Raw genomic sequence first — 17,707 nt, forward strand, 5'->3', positions numbered from 1 at the left:
CATATGCTGGTTAGGTATGTTTTGACGCTGGGATGCTGGTTTAAACTGGTCCTTTGCCAGCACATGACCAGCAAAAGGACCAGCATAACCCAGCAAAGGACCAGTTTAAACCAGCATCCCAGCGTCAAAACATACCTAACCAGCATATGCTGGTTTTGTCAACAGGGAACGCTGTCTAGGTAGTAAGCTCAGCATGTTTTGAGACACAGCCGATGTCTCTAGTGAGGCGTTTAATGCATGATGACGCAGTAGCTATTAGTTACCAGCTCGTGAAGTCATATGATGACTCTTTCTTTCTGCTCCAGTTTTTAGTGTAGTTTCAGCCCTGGTAAAGAGTGGGGAAACTCTTTCAACGACGACATACGCAATTAACATACAAACGAAAGATTTTTCGAGACTTGATTAGCAGAGTGATGAAACTTTGAAAAGTTTTATGAGGTTTTCATTTGTGGTTATGTAAGGCGTGTGATAATTGTCCCTACAGAAAGAGAACGAGAGACTTCGCTCATGCTGCTGTTATGCATCTGACATGTTTCATGCCATGACAGTGAACATGGAAAGCGTGGACACTGAGAAGAGCCAATACCAGCGACCTTCCATTAAAAGCACATTGTACTTCTTACACAAGCGTATTTATTTACCATATGGGACAACAGTGTGTTGTTAAGCTCAGATCAAAACTACTGTATCTTATTTACAGTTAAAAACACAAACTAGAGTCGCTTTTCTCACAAGCACTCACCTATAGGATGCTCTAACACAGAGGTAAACTACATATCAGATCAGCGTTGCTCCTAACAAATTATGTGCATAACATGCATAAAGTACCATTTAATAGAAATGATTTCAATCCATTTAATCACATCTAATTTCAACCATTTTATGTCCATTTCTTTACATTCAGGACCTCTAGACATGTCATCTTAGATCTGTACTGTACTAAAATACTTTACCTTACTCATGTTTTTGAAGAATATTCCAGCTAAAAAAGGTTTCCTTAAAGATTTCATGGGCTACATTCCCAATGAATCGATGGAGTGGCACTCGACTACTGATTGAGTTGTTGTCTTTACTCTCGCTAAACTCATAGTCTGGCCGTGTGGGAGGAGCTACAGCGGGAACAGAACACTGTGGAATGTTGCTACTAGAAGAAACCTTTTCTGATTGGCGGCATCCTGAAGAATCGACAGCTGATTGGATAAAATGCTAATTAGAAGCGCCTGCCTTTATGAATGTAGCGCTGTTCTACAACATATCTTTCACTATAGCATCACATTCATTTAGATACTTAGCTCTTTTCGGCTTAAAATATTTGAAATTGCATTTAATTGTTTAATTATGAATGAATTATATCATCTACATTTTATATCATATATTATAATATGAATAATCCCTTATTCAACAGGAAATTGTGGTATTAACACCAATAAATAAACAAACAAGGTTTAAACAACTTTGCAAACAACAAGTTTGTTATGAAATGAAATCTTATATTACTTAGTGGCTGGTGTGCATTAGACAGTTAGCCTATTTATTTATTTTGAATGCTATTCATCAGTCTCTACAGTACAGATAGTCTGAAAATCAGTGTAATGCATGTATGGACCGGTAGGGACCTTTGAAAGAACTATTAAAAGCACAAAAGCGACATCAACTGGTCACATGTGGAGTTACATCTGCTGGCGCGTTTACAAGAGTTTTCTAGAGATGCAGCATGTGAAGCGCACTCAGTAGTATTTAAACGCCTTAAAATTGCGTCAAATATAGCTTTTGATACATTTCTTAAAAGATGGAAGTTCCAAACACACAATAAAGCACATTCAACTAGGCCTCATATTTGTTCCTCGTTGGGTTTTGTTTTCGCCAATTAAGAAACATTTTCAAACACTGCATGATTCAAATGAATGGCCTCAAATCTAAGTGATGAATGCCGTCCATCAGTCCACCAGCAGAATAAACAGAGATGTTCTCTGTGGAATCGCACAGCCAGCAAATGCGTCTTCCAGCACTGAAGCTCCATACAGACACCATGTGATATGTGCCAGTGATTAATGCATTTATGAAACAAGCTCCGTATAAACACACAAAACATTACGACTGATATATTAAACATCTAAACGAACACAAATAAGCAAATAGCAATGTATTATTGAAAATTCTATTTGGAATATAATTTTAGGGTTTATATATATATATATACACATTAAATGCATGCAATCATAAATAAAAATAAAGTAATTCAATATGAAGTATTTTTTAATTCTATTTATGTATGGCATATATTTATATATATTTAACTTCTTGAGACCCGGCAAAACATTTTAGGAAAAAAATTGTATTTTTGCATGTCATTACATTGTTTAGAGCATTAAAAAAAGTACAAAAAATTAAAAATTAAAAAATGATATTTCATTCATAAGTTATGCTACGTCCTTGGTAGAGGACATCGGGACTCAATTTAAAAAATAAAAATAAAAAGACATGAATGAACATGCATAGGCAAAAACAATTGATTTTTTTTAAATCACCAATACATGTTTAGTTTTCAGGAGTTTTGTTTACCAAACTTTGCATAAAGATGATTCTCAACTATGTTATAACAGAATGATTTGATATACCATTTTTCTTTCTGCAAAATGTGTGTAAAATGGCCATAAACAGGTTTTCTCATTATATAGTGTATCTAATTTGCATATTAATGTGTTTTTGGGGCAACATGTAATGAAAAAAGAAGTGTAATAATGGGAGTAATAATTGACAAGATTTTCATAATAATATATAATATTTCATAGGGATATTGAAATAAAACTGTGATATGTATAGTCTCAGAGAAATTCACTAAAATATAATGTCCTCATATGAGGATGCAGGGTCTCAGGAGGATATATATATATATATTGTTCTTGATTATACTGAGATGTACTGAGCTGTTTAAAAACAGATGTGGAAATTCCAATAAATTATATATCTTGATATTATTTGATTAAAATATAGACCGGGAGAGAAACCCAGAGGACTTATAGAAGAATGAGATTATAAATATGTTTTGACTTTTTACTAGTTCACTTCTAGATATACTGCCATATCACAGAATATAAAAAGAGAAGATAAATGTTGTTTGAAGTTAATCATTGAGATAAAATTCAAGAAAACAAAGTACATGGAGAACCATATGAGAAGGAAAGGGAAGGGATAAGGAAGGGCAAGAGAAAGAAAGAGAAAAGGACAGAGAAAGCATGAGTATCAGGTGGGGAGGGGAAATTATACAATCCAATTAAGGAGAGTGAGTGAGTAAGGCTTGTTGAGAAAGGGTAAAGAGAGACGTGTGTAGGACACACAGGCCATGGGAGAGTGTGTGCAGACAGGATGTGGAAGGCACATGGTTGGGGAGAAAGGGGCCCTCCAGCAGGCAGACTGTGAACATTAGAGAAACATGTCCCGTCCCATTCGCCAACCCATGTGCATACGAATTTATACCGTTTACAGAACCAGAGGAGAGAGACTTCTTTATCTAGAATTCATGTTTAATAATTCAAAATAGAACTATATTCTTTTGCATTTCCTATGTACATGCTCTCCCTTTTCCATCTCTCCCTGTTCTAGTTCTCATATTTAAGGTTAGGGATTTAAGCAAACCCAAAGCACATTACATTTTGCCAAGTAACTCATCCCATTTGTTTGTGCTATGGCCACGAGAGATGCCTCAAATCATGTGGCTTGTGGAGGAGAGGTGCTATTACTTTTATAAGCAATCAGAAATATGATTTTCACATGGCATATATGATAAACTGGGAGTTGTATTATTATCAGTTATATTTATATAGTATCAGTATATTATTCTTTATTTTAAAAAATAATTTAAAATCAACACCTGGTTTTATAAAAATGGCTGTAATTGAAGAAACACCCAATATTTACTTGGATTTTTATTACATTACATAAACATTACAGCTTGAGTGGGGGGAGGGGGGAAATGTTCTCAGATTATATTTTTCTGAACAGTAAATAATTCTCAGTATTTGAAACAAATGATATAAATGATTATACAAATTATTTTTGTGACTATTTCACACTGCTTTGATGATGAGTTTTAGCATCAAAAGAGATGTCATTTTTTATGATTGTAAATTTTGATTTAAAATGATATTAGTTTAAATATTTGTCAAGAATGAAACAATACAATATATACATAAATACAAAGATGTTTTGATACCTTTATTCAGCGAGGATGCCTTAAATCAGGGGTCACCCAAACTGGGTCCTGGAGGGCCGGTGTCCTGCAGAGTTCAGCTCCAACCCTAATCAAACACACCTGAACCAGCTAACCAAGGTCTTAGTAACTTCCAGGCAGGTGTGTTGAGGAAAGGTGGAGCTAAACTCTGCTGGACACCGGTATAAAAACAGTATTACTGTTTTTAATGTATTTTTGTCAAACAAATGCAGCTTTAGTGAGCATAAGAGACTTTAAGGCTCTGAGACATTAAAAATATCTTAGAGACCGCTAACTTTTGAGTGATAGTGTATATTGAAGGAGGGATCTGAGTCATATCTAGAAAGCAGAATATCATGGAAACTTTAGCAACTGAATAACAATGCTCTGGCAAACACCCACAACACTGTAGCATCATAATGACGTGTTTTGCATTGATAAGCACCGCTCAAATGTTCAGAAAATGTAAAAATCTATCTTGTAATTATAAACGGGACTGTGGGGACAAAAACGAAAAAAGGTGGAACTGGAAATAGAGCAGGATCATTACTCACAGACAGGAACCCCCAGCTGTGGAGGTGAAACTGTGTTTAAATGAAGCCATGTTTCTGCCGCACAGAGGAGACCTGTGTTACCGTAGCACCTAAATTTATTCAAAATAACAAAACAGGAAGTCCCGGATATTTAGAAACACCTGTGGCCAAGTCGACACATACATCTTAGGCCCTTTTCAAATGAATGCACTTTGGAAACACAAATTTGTCGTGAGGTGATGTAATATTGGCCAACAGTTTTGGATGGAATGTTTGAGGGAGAACAAAAACATTATTTAAAAAAAGAGGAGGATGCTGAGAGAGAGAGAGAGAGAGAGAGAGAGAGATGAGAACATGCAGAAAGAGGAAATGGAGGGGGGGGTGAGCGCAGGAATGATTGGGTACGAAAGAGCCAGGGGCTGATTAAATACAGCTGTGCAGGGAGGGAGGGAATTAGATGATGGAGATAGAGAGAGCGAGAGAGAGAGAGCCTGAGGCAGGATGGTGAGGAGGGGATAGACTGAATGTCGGGGGGTAGAGGGATTCAAAGAAGGGGCGTGCTAGAAATGAGAAAAAGACGGGGAGAGAGGAAATATGAAGATGCAGCAATGGGTCCACTTTTGTGGACTTTTAGAAAATAAACTTGCTAAAAACACTTAAGTGTTCAATGACAACATGAATGCAGTCAGTTTTTTTTTTATTTTATGAAAGCCATTATCATTTTTACCAGTGCCATTTCCATTACATCTCAAATAATGTCTTGTGTTTAATAGATTTTTGTGGTGGAAATGACATTTTTAATATGTACACATTTTTAATTTGACAAACTTACAGTATGGGTGCCAATAACACAAAAATTCTGATATTTATCTTGATTTTCTTTTGTGTTTATTTAATCATGTCTCATATTTCATCTCAAGCTCTTCGCTGGAACTTCTGTCTCTTGGATAATAATATTATTAAGAAATACCAACTCTTAGAATATAAATATTTGAATATTTCACTTTATGTATCCTAAATAAACATAATTAAATAATATTTATTCATTTATTTAGCCTAATTTGGCAAACTGACAGCTTGACTTGAAATGAAACACAATAAAAATATACTGTTCAAGTGATATTGATCTTGATTTCCTTTTGTTTTCTCTAATCAATCATCATGTCTCATATTTCATCTCAAGCTCTTTTGTCTCTGGTAAACGAGTATATTAACTTTTGCTAACACTTTTTTGGGCAAATGTATTTGTTATGATGAAAATAGAACAGATGGAATAAATAATAATATAAAAATACCAAATTTCAGATTATTTCACTCTGTCCATTATTTAAAAAAATGTTCAAAAATGTAATCTTTTATAATGGATTTCAATATTTTATATTACATTTATTCACATATTTACAATATTAATGCAATACGTTTTAAGAAGTCTGGGTTTGAGACAAAAGTAAAACAAAATCTATGCATAAAGGCATTTTAAAACTAGTAATGATACAATGATAAATTATGAAATAAATGATGGTAATTTTTACCATGAAAAAGCTAAAATTTTCATATAAAAATGACTATCAGGCAGAAGAAACCCAATATTTACACTGATTTTCATGTTTTATGAAACGCTGAATCATATCCCTCTTCTCATTCTCTGCCCATTTCCCAACTCACTCCCAAAACAATTACAGTACTGCACAAACTCTGCAGCGGGCAGATGTCAGGGCTGTATTCTGAATGGTGAAGGAAACCAAACAGAGTGCGGAGAGATTTCAGAGAAAATTTGTTTTTATGACCCCAGCACACTAGTGCTTTGATGGCACTAAAAGGGCAGGGATGGCTTTCCTTTTCCTTTCAAGTGTTTCCAGTTCACATTCCTCATTGAGCACACAATTTTTCTCGTGTTCCCTCACTACACAAACATCCTCATTCTGTCAGAGTAACACCCCGATGTCTGACCATGTCCTCCTGAGAATATGCAGACAGTTACACACTGTAGGTGTGTGTACCCATCCTAGCTTTACAGAGCTCAATTTCATATGAGAATGAGGGAATGTGAAATAGTAGAAACAGACTGATCAGTGCTTCCAGAATTCCAATGTTTGTGAGAAGAACTTGTGACCACAATGCTAGGACGTTGTGAGTAGAAGCCAATGTGTTGTTAAGTGGCTGCTAGGGTGTTCCAAATGGTTGAAAACATATTGCTATGCAGTTACTAGGGTGTTCTGGGTGGTTTCTATTGCCTAAATTGTAATTCCAATTGCTCAGAAATGTAATAGTTTTCATTCATGTTTGTATGTTTGTGTTGATGTTTTAATATTTATGTGCAAGTTGGGAACAAAGGAAGAAGAAATAAAAACATGTTTATGTCCCTGTGTGTGCTTTATACCAGCAGCATGCATGAGTGTGTGTTCCTGGGAAAAAAAACATAGCCTATTTATACATTGACCAGGCATTTTCCTGTGCGGTGTTTATAGTGGATGCCTGTGGATTATGGCTGCAGTAAACTGCACTTGTTAAAGTTTCTGTCATTCCATGCATATTCTAGGAATATACCATAAGTCCCAAAGAGCAAAGACAAACAAAGAGCATAGTTTGAGAACAGCTGTGTTGTCAGATTGCAGAGAAGACAGGAAACTCAGATGCACCATAATGCACAGCAGTTTGCTGGATATTGATTAGAACTATAGAAATTCATCGCTAAAAAACATATTTGGTTAGTCAAGGACTCTGCTTAATCAGGGTTTGAAACATTTTGCTCAAAGGAGGCTATCACAACTTTTGAACAACAAACAAAAAACAAACTTTTTGAAAAGGAAAAAAACAAAACAAAACAAAACAAAAACACAATAAGATAAAATAAAATAAAATAAAATAAAACAAATCAAAATGAAGAATAATAAAACAAAAGTAAAAAAAAAAAACAAGACAAAAAACAAACAAAATACAAAAAACAAAACAATAAAACTAAACAAAATAAAGTAAAGTAAAGTAAAGTAAAATAAAATAATAAAATGAGACACTGGAACAGACATTGGCTTTAGGTGCAAGTCCTAACCAAAGCCCTTGACTTTTGGACACCAGGTTACTCCACTGGGGCTTAGAAAGCATCAGCTAAATGTCAGATTGCTTAGTTAGATAGCACCATAAATGGGTTATATGCTTGCATAACACAGTGTTTCATTATAGTCTCATCAGCAGACCAAAATCCTCCTATATTTGACATGATCATACATTGATTTAGGAGTATTACCATTAAACTCTGCAACCACAGCAAAATAAAAGAAACTACCCTTGTATTAAAATGAAAAAAGTCTGTAAAAACAAACATTATGGCTGCAGTAGTGGGAGGAAGCATTCAAAATAAACCACAGCCTTATGCAAGTTTGCTATTAAAATCAACAGGACAGTGGATGGACTATTTTGCAGTCCCACAGTGACTAGACTAAAATGTGTGTGTTTGGGCACAGATGATGGACATGCAGCAAAATATGAAAGTGGCATGGCTGAATAAATGCTGGGAGAGACATATAATGATTCCCAGGCCTGCTTCACGGAATCAGCTACAACTTTGTGACTTCATACGGAGGGCTCAAAGTTCCCATGCTGCACTACACGTGAACGAGCCTCGGGGACCAGACCATTTTAGACTTTCACTCTCAGGCATGTAAACACACAATCAAGCCCTCCTCAAGTTTTCCAGGCCTTCTTTGTCAGTATCAACAATCAGGGAGACATTGTTAGCCTACTCCAGAACACATGCGCTCATCCTCACACAAAGATCTGAACAAACCCCTAATCATAAGCATTCAACTCCAGCGTGTAACTCATCCCACACTGTTTGTGCTACGGATATGAATGATACGTCAAATCATGCAGTTTTTTGAGGAAAGGTGTGATATTACTTTTCTAAGTGATCATTCTTATGGCTCACACTTTAACTATTTAACTATTGCATCAATAAACGATTGATTTGCTGCTTACTAACAGTTAGTAAGGTAGTTAAGTTTAGGTATGGGGTAGGATTAAGGGATCTAAAATATGGTTGTGCAGAATAGGGAATTAATATGTTTTATAAGCCAATATGCTGTAATATGCATGTTAGCTAATAGTGATAATTGGTTCCTAAAATAAAGTGTTACAAAATTATGATTTTCACATTGTGTGCAATCAAATGGGTGAAAAAAAGTCTCAGATAAACTAAAGGAGGGGAACTAAGTTATATCTAGCAAAGAAAAATTCAAAGACACTTAAATAGCCATCCGGAACACTGTAGCAACCACACAGAACACCTTAGTAACCACCAAGAATAACCTAGCAACCACCGGAGCAACCATCCAAAATACCCTAGCAATCACACAGCAACACCCTGACATTGTGGTGGCAAGTTTTGCATAGGCAGGCATCACTCCATTTTCTTCAAAATGTGCACAAATCTATTTTCAATAATGTGACAAATACATGAAAAAAACAAGGCAAGCATAAAACACAGTTCTAGACCCTCTATATATAACAAGCATGTAAATGCACAACACATATTTAGGCAAATCGTATTCTGATCGGTAAATGCATCCTATTTGATGCTGTTTTCACTACAAATGAGTAACTTCACTTTTAACAACAACTTGCAAAACTTGACTTTAACTGAACTTTAACTGACTCTTAAGACATCAACAAACCCAGCTACTGACATGGGTTTCACCACAAACAGACTCTTGCTCATCTGACATTGCAGAACATAAGTAAACATGTTCTCTGAACTCATCACCTGTAAGCAAATTTTGAAAGTACCCACCTTGGTCAGCCTCATGTTTCCCCTGGACTTTGCTCTCTCCCTCCTTAAAGACCCTCTCACGGGTACCGGATCTGGCTCGTCCCCACAGCTATCCACACTCAGGGCACAACCCATATAGAGATCTGGACCCTGCTGGTCCGTCTCTCCACGGTCGCTCTCTCTGGATGAGGTTTCCCGAGCACACAAGAGCAGCTGTTTTTGTCCGCTCACTTGAGGCCCTTCCCCTTTTCCTGGCTCTCATTCAAACACACACACATGTTCGCCAGTTCACACTCATCTGTCTCTTGTGAGCACACATATGTAAACAAAGGTAAGAATATGCCCATTAAATCAAAAGTCTATTCACACTCTGAAAGCAGCACGCGTACGGTCAGCCAAATGTACACAACTCACAAGCCAACATCCAGAGGATATCAGCCCCCACCCCCTACTTTTCCCAGAAACACACACACCATTGTGCTCAAGTTTTCTGTCTTTCAGACAGTAAACAGACATATGCTGACTTCTTTTTTACCTCCTTAACTGAGATTATGCTATGCATTTTGTCCGTAATTTTTAGTGTTAGGAGAACATCAAATGATGCCTCAAATCATGCAGGTTGTGGAGGAGAGGTGTGTTAGTACTTTTCTAAAGAATAAGATTTATGATTTTCATCAGCTTGACAATAAAATGGGAAAAACGTCCCATAGATGTACATTAAAGGAGGGACCTGAGCCATATATAGAGAACATAAAATGGGAAAAACATCCCATAGATGTAGATTAAAGGAGGGACCTGAGCCATATATAGAGACCATAATATTATTAATTACTTATATTAGATTTAATTATTAAATATTAGTAATCCCTTAGCAATTCCCCATACAATCCACCCATGATGCCCATGTAATCACTTAGCAATATCCTATCATCCACCCAGAACACCCAAGTAATCACTTAGCAACACCCCATACAATCCACCCATTATGCCCATGTAATCACTTAGCAACACCCTATCATCCACCCAGAACACCCAAGTAATCACTTAGCAACACCCCATACAATCCACCCAGAACACCCAGGTAATCACTTAGCAACGCCCTATCATCCACCCAGGACACCCAAGAAATCACGTAGCAACACCCTATCATCCACCCAGAACACCCAAGTAATCACTTATTATGCCCATGTAATCACTTAGCAACACCCTATCATCCACCCAGAACACCCAAGTAATCACTTAGCAACACCCCATACAATCCACACAGAACACCCAGTTAATCACTTAGCAACGCCCTATCATCCACCCAGGACACCCAAGTAATCACTTAGCAACACCCTATCATCCACCCAGAACACCCAAGTAATCACTTAGCAACACCCCATACAATCCACACAGAACACCCAGTTAATCACTTAGCAACGCCCTATCATCCACCCAGGACACCCAAGTAATCACTTAGCAACACCCTATCATCCACCCAGAACACCCAAGTAATCACTTAGCAACACCCCATACAATCCACACAGAACACCCAGTTAATCACTTAGCAACGCCCTATCATCCACCCAGGACACCCAAGTAATCACTTAGCAACACCCTATCATCCACCCAGAACACCCAAGTAATCACTTAGCAACACCCCATACAATCCACACAGAACACCCAGTTAATCACTTAGCAACGCCCTATCATCCACCCAGGACACCCAAGTAATCACTTAGCAATGCCCCATACAATCTATCCAGAACACTCAATTGATCACTTAGCAACACCCTAGTAACCTCCCTAAACACTCTAGCTATCAGCTGGCAACACCCGATTGATTGCATATCAAAGTGCTAAAAACACTTAAAACTTCTGTTGAATCAGAAATAGTTTTCTCCACCAGTTTGCACCACATCATCTAAACGTGACCTCTTGTTTGAAACAGGATCAAAGTATGAAGCTTTGAAATGAAGATAAATAAATAGTCTCCAGGAGCCACAGTGAGGAACATGCAACTCTTACAGATCTTCCAACCTCAAAGGGGTTTCTCATATTAAGATCATGCTAAATTTCTCTTGACTTCACTCATCCATTTACTCATTTTTCCTCACATATTTTCCCAGTATTCTCATGGAGCAGGCCAGCTGAAACCACGATTATCCACCAGGAAATGAAATGCCGTATCAGACCACAACAACCATTGCTGGAAAGCGAGGGAAGCCGCAGCTCTGCAGGGATTTGGGCTGAGTTGGTATGCGAGTTGGCAGCATTGATGTGTAGCGGCTGGTCTTAGGCTGTGCAACTGAGAACCTGTGTGAAGAGAATCAGCCCTTCAGAGTCGATTTACCCTGACAAGGCCTCTCAGAGTCAAGCTCTCTATCTCGGCCTCTCTAAGACACTTTTTAGCAGCGTTTTCAGTTTTCCAGAGGACATTTTTTTCTTTTCTCGAAGGATGATAAGAGATGTAGATGGAGAGGAGGGGGTGGGGGTGACAGGGTGGCCTGTGGGACTATTAAATCGTACCCCTTTTAAGGCAAATTCCACTCGTGCCTCTTTGGCCCCTCTAGTTTCCCTCCCTCCTCATTTCCTGTTCTCTCTCTTTCTCCGAATGCACACATAGGCCAACTCTCTGAAAGCCAATGTCCCTTTAACAACTTTCTCAGGTACACACAATAGAATTCCCTTCTTTAAAACTCTTCTGCCTGTTCTCCATATTGTTGTGACTCAGAGTTTACAGGTCCCCATGAGACCTGCCTGGAAACATCATTAATTGAAAATTCTAGAAACTAACATTAACAGGTCATGTAACACTAGGCATGTTTACATGCAGACTAGTAATCTGTTAGGACTTGATCCAAATGAAATTTCAATCTGAGTGAAAGAGGTAATCTTAAAGACAAAAACTTGGAAATTCTATCATTTATTACCTCATGTCGTTCCAAACCTGTATGACTTTAATAATTCTGCAGAACACAAAAGATTTTCTGATAATTGTTTCAACTGGTTTTGTCCATACAGTCAAAGTCAATGGGGTCCAAAACAACATTTACCAGAAAAGTCCATTTTAATAATTCAAATTTTACTAATTTTAATCATCTCAAAACAGGTTTCCAAACACTCCCCACATTCTAGTGCTCATCCAAACAGGCAGTCCCGCTCCAAACAAAATTGAACCAATGCTGCCATATGGGACTACTCAAAAAAACAATTGCAACAGTTTAAAATTGCACATTTCACCTTTAAATTCAGACAGTCTCATTTCATCAAGATAAGCTCAGACAAAACTATGGCCACGCAAGCACTTTTTCCATAAAACTAAGCGCAAGGAAAACTAACGGATAAATTAAAAAAAAGCAAAGCCAGGCATTTTTAAAAGTAATGTCAGCTTACGCAAATAGAGAACGGAATTATCTATGGACTGATCCTAATGAAATGTTTGTCTGATGCACAGATTCTGGCACTTCCTGAAGTCGATGAGCCTACCATGCAGCTCTCAGTGAGACGCATCTTTCAACACCTGAAGTGATCGCAGCAGGAAAATAACAGTAAAAAACAGCCAGCTGCCAACAGCTGCCGAGCACTTCTTGGCAGGGAACCTCCTGGCAGAGGCCTCGGCAGACATAATTCTCACTATCTGGTAATGGTGTGAGGAGGCTTTTCAAGCAGGGAAACAAAGGACAGAGAGACAACACACTGACCAGATTAATTATGAGCTGAGTGAAAATGAAAGGATTTACATAGGAGTCTACAGATGTCTGTCTGGACTTTTGAACCTTGTTTTTTTTTTTATTCTGATTGCTGCAAAAAATGGAAAGGAGGAAGGAAGAAATATAAGGAGTCGTATGAGAAAAGCTGAAGAGACTACTGAAAATAGAACAAGAAAACAAAGACCGCACAGTCCAAAAAAGGAAAGATATATAGACAGACAGACAGGGGAAGATGAGAATCTAAGTGAACACTCGAGACAGCGTTTTTAAACAAATGGTCCTGGATTGGCCACTAAGCAAAGATACTACAAGCAATTTCAGACAAAAACAAATGAACTGAAATGCTTAAAGGGGTCATATGATGCGATTTCAAATTTTCCTTTCTCTTTGAAGTGTTACAAGCTCTTGGTGCATAAAGAAGATCAACTGTAAAGTTGCAAAGACTAAAGTTTCAAATCCAAAGAGATATTCTTTATTAAATTGAAGTCAGGGCCGCCGCTCACTCTAGCCCGCAGGCCTCCGCTCACTCAAGGCAGCGGTGTGTGACGCTATGTTTCGTTGTGAAAGCTACTACTTTGTTTGGCCTTCCAAAAGAGGACACGACTAGAAATCAGTGGTTAAGTTGTATTTACAACACTGTTCCAGAGCAGTTCAACCCAAATATTCAGATGTGTGCAGCACATTTTATGGAGGACTGTTTCCTGATCCTGGTAGACTACAATGCCGGCTGTTCTGACTCACAGACTGTAAGTTTTTTATATATAAAGAATTTGCCACTGATGATTCAAACACGAGTTTTGAGCAGTGTAGAGTAGCGCTTGTTGTTTGTCATTTCTCCGATCACAAATGCAGACATGACTTTATGTTTACGCGGCGCGATCCAACGCGTAAAAAGACAGTATGAGTCATTATAATCCGTAATTATGTCCCCACTGGATGCAAAAAATGCCTCGTGAACGCCTGTCGGGTAAACTCACCCGCTTCTGCAGGCCACAGACCTGGCAAACTCCCTGAAACACACAAAATAAGATATCTTTAAAATAAAATTAACTTTATCACGTCACTATTTAGAAGCATTTACATTTTATAATATCTTCAGAAAAAGGCTATAAGTTAATAAAATACTACTTCACTTAAAAGGAGAAACGAATGAGTAAATACTTGCTACATGCATATTATAATGTTCTTTTTAGCAACATCATATGACCCCTTTAAACAAAACAACAAAGCCCACAGTCCTGCTGTTAAAGTGCTCACGAAATTCAATCTATGTAATAAATATCGGTACATTTTCCCAAGAAAATACAGCTGGTCCTTGCCTGCGCAAAACTCGCCGCTACGATACCTAAAGTCTTGAAAATAGTTTTTAATGTATTTCTATGTAGTTGCTAGGATGTTTGGGCGATTCTAGGTGTTCTAGGGCAGTGGTCAACCACCAACACTGCACATTTTGCAAGTCTCTCTGACACAACAGGTCTTGGATTCTCATGAGCTGATGACCTGAACGTCGTTGAGCACCACTGTTCTAGCGCAAGGACGTACAATCCTGCTCATGGAAGGCCAGTGTTCTCCAGAGTTTAGCTTCAACCCTCAGAGACACATCAAACACATCTAATCCAGCTGATCAAGCTCTTCAAGATTACTAGAAAACTTCCAGACAGGTGTGTTGGAGCTAAACTCTGCAGAGCATTGGTCCTCCAGAAACAGGATTGGACAACCCCGTTTTAGGGCATTACAAGTTAATAGAGCCCAGTCAGAAGTCTCTGTGATAATTTGGGGCCAGTTGCATAAACAGTCACCATGTTAAGACTGTGTCTTAAGAAATAGTTTGACTAACTAGCAGTTAACCAAGTGGTTATCAGTCTTACTTTTCAGATTCAAATTAGACCAATCTAAGTTTTTATGCAACTGACTTTAAAAAGGGTTAACAGTCTTGCAGAATAAAATAGGTGTCTATCTTTTAAGACTAGTCTAAGCAGTTTATGTAACTGGCCACTGGTCTCTAGATATGGCTTAGATCCCTCCTTTAGTGTAGGTCTATAGGACTTTTATCAATTTTATTTCAGTGGAAAATCATAGAACTTCACTTAGAAATTTGATTAGAAAAGTAATAGCACACTTCTCCCTTAATAATCTGTACAATTTTAACTATTCATGTCCAGGCACAAACAGTGTGGGGACAAAGTCCTGAAGTCTACTACTTAGAGCATAGTCTTCAACCCTGCTCCTGAGGACCCACTGTCCTGTCGAGTTTAGCTACAACCCCAATTAAACACATCTGAAACAGCCCATCAAGGTCTTCAGGATCACTTCAGGATGGCCAGGTGTGCTGAAGCCGGTTGGAAATAAAATTTGCAGGACAGTGGGTACCCAGGAGCAGGGTTGAAGACCTAGGACTTAGAGTTAGGTATTTGAACTAATCGTGCAATCAACAGTAATAGTGAAGCATACCATAGCACACACAAATGTAGATGGCATGTCAGTACAAAATCTTGATGCACTCATTTTCTGAATACATGAAATACAAACATTTCATGTTTCACATTTAGACTTTTACCTGTCAGAAGGAAAGGTGATGAAGGGACGGCCAATTTGTTATAATTCTTTTTAGATTGTTTATGGCAGCTCCTTTAAATTTTTAAGTTAAAGTTCATAGCAATTCCTAAGACCTTTGTGACTATTGGACTCTGGGGTGCACCTGCATCTGGCCAACAGGCTTACACTGCTGCACAGGGAGGAAAACACAATTTTTGTGGAAGTCTCAATTAAAAAGAAAAAAAAGACTAAAAAGATGTTTACTATAACTCCTGGAGGACTACTATCTTGCAGGGTTTCGCCAACCCTAATTAAATACAACTAAACCTGCTAATCAAGGTCTTTAGGATACAATAAAAACGTCCAATGCAAGTGTGTTGGGGCCAGCTGGAGATAAGTGCTGCAGGACATTAACCTCTCCAGGAGAAAGACTAGACACCCCTGGAATAGCCAGACTTGCCAGCACAAAAGTGTCGAAACCGGTTGTCTCACTAAGCCAGGGGTGTCCTGGAGGGCTACTGTCCTGCAGAGTTCAGCTCCAACCCCAATTAAACACACCTGAACCAACTAATTAAGGCCTTACTAGGCATACTAGAAACTTCCCGGCAGGTGTGTTGAGGCAAGTTGGAGCTAAACTCTGCAGGACACCGGCCCTCCAGAGTTTGGACACCCCTACACTAAGCCAAGGGTGTCCAAACCTGCTCCTGGAGGGACAGTGTCCTGCAGTTTAACTCCAACCTGCTCCAATAAACTTGCCAGGAAGTTTCTAGCAATTCTGAAGACTTTGATTTGCTGGTTCAAGTGTGTTTAATTTGAATCGGAGCTAAACTCTGCAGGGCAGTGTTCCTCAATCTTATCCTAAGAACTCTTAGGAAGTAAAACACCAAGCTGCTTTCAATGGTTCTTTAACTTTTAAAGCAGTCATTTGACCCTCAGCATGTGCTTCAATGCTTAAACTGATCCACTAGACGTGGATGATCTCACAACACATCCCACCTACAGAGGGTGTGTGAGAGACTGAAAAGGCCACCTATTGTTTATACAAAGCCATGACCTCAACACCCTCAGAGTTTACAAGAAAATTTCCAAGTTTACCACAGCGTATTTCACAGTCTCCTCCTAAAGAAGTGGTCAGTTTTCACATACTGTCCTGCAATCTTCCAGGGCTTGGGTTAGTTCTTTATTTTTAGACCTCGACACTCTTGAGCATGCTGACTGAGAATGAAACCAATTGTGCTCAAACCAGGGTGGGTGCGAGATCTCAAGGACCATAATTTAGTCACTTTTTCATAAACAAGGGAGACTGGGAAATCTTGCCAAGTTCTCGGAAATGTTGCACCACACACCAATGCCAGATAAAGCAAAACTGGTCAGGCATTTGACCACACAACAATAACACATTCTCAAATGCAACAGAAATAAATCGTGTTTTATGTTACTTCACCAATTGTTTGTTTATCTTCGGTTTGAAGTAGCTCTGCCAAGAACAATATATTTAAAGATATATCTGGGCTACAGAAGTGTTTGCGAATACATGGTTTCTGTAATAGGCTATGTGCTGTTGCCAATTTAGGGCCACAAAAATGGTTTCCATATGTATGGTGACCAACTTCACCTGATTAACCTCGGGGTTTGTCATAGGACAAGAGCAATCAGACAAAAAGCTTGCAGTTCTTGTCACTATGCCAAAAATACAAATCGAAATAATGCTCCCTTCTAGTGCTTCCAGTAGACTAGTGTAAGATCAGTGAATACAATCATCTTTTAACAGTTAAAGATATGGTCTTGTGGTTTGAGGGAACTTGACTGCAAACTCATTTAAAATGGCTGGAAATCAGACCTGAGTGCCAGGAAGGAAAGGGAAAAAATATAGTCTTAAATACCCTATGTCACTAAAGCAGAATACAAAAGATGCTCCGCAAGGGTACAAAAGGAGGATGTGCAGCATTTAGCTATTAATAGTGGTTTA

At 38.3% G+C, this 17,707-nt stretch overlaps 1 protein-coding gene across 6 annotated transcripts in view; it reads right to left on the reverse strand.

The window, feature by feature from the left end:
• The window catches only part of LOC107666254 (tensin-2-like), a 49,924-nt gene extending 40,033 nt beyond the window's left edge, over nucleotides 1-9,891 (reverse strand). For 3 of the 6 annotated variants that reach the window (XM_016457486.1, XM_016457494.1, XM_016457478.1), the window contains exon 1: nucleotides 9,530-9,891. In XM_016457486.1, coding sequence (XP_016312972.1) covers nucleotides 9,530-9,643 — 114 coding nt within the window. In that variant the 5' untranslated portion in view covers nucleotides 9,644-9,891. Of the gene's footprint in view, nucleotides 1-953; nucleotides 1,047-9,529 lie in introns of those variants that run through there. The other 3 variants (XM_016457517.1, XM_016457509.1, XM_016457502.1) reach the window with 2 other exon arrangements.
• Between the last annotated feature and the right edge of the window lie 7,816 nt (nucleotides 9,892-17,707).

The sequence above is a fragment of the Sinocyclocheilus anshuiensis genome, unplaced genomic scaffold, assembly GCF_001515605.1.
Source record: "Sinocyclocheilus anshuiensis isolate Anshui unplaced genomic scaffold, SAMN03320099.WGS_v1.1 scaffold201, whole genome shotgun sequence".
Classification (NCBI taxonomy): domain Eukaryota; kingdom Metazoa; phylum Chordata; class Actinopteri; order Cypriniformes; family Cyprinidae; genus Sinocyclocheilus; species Sinocyclocheilus anshuiensis.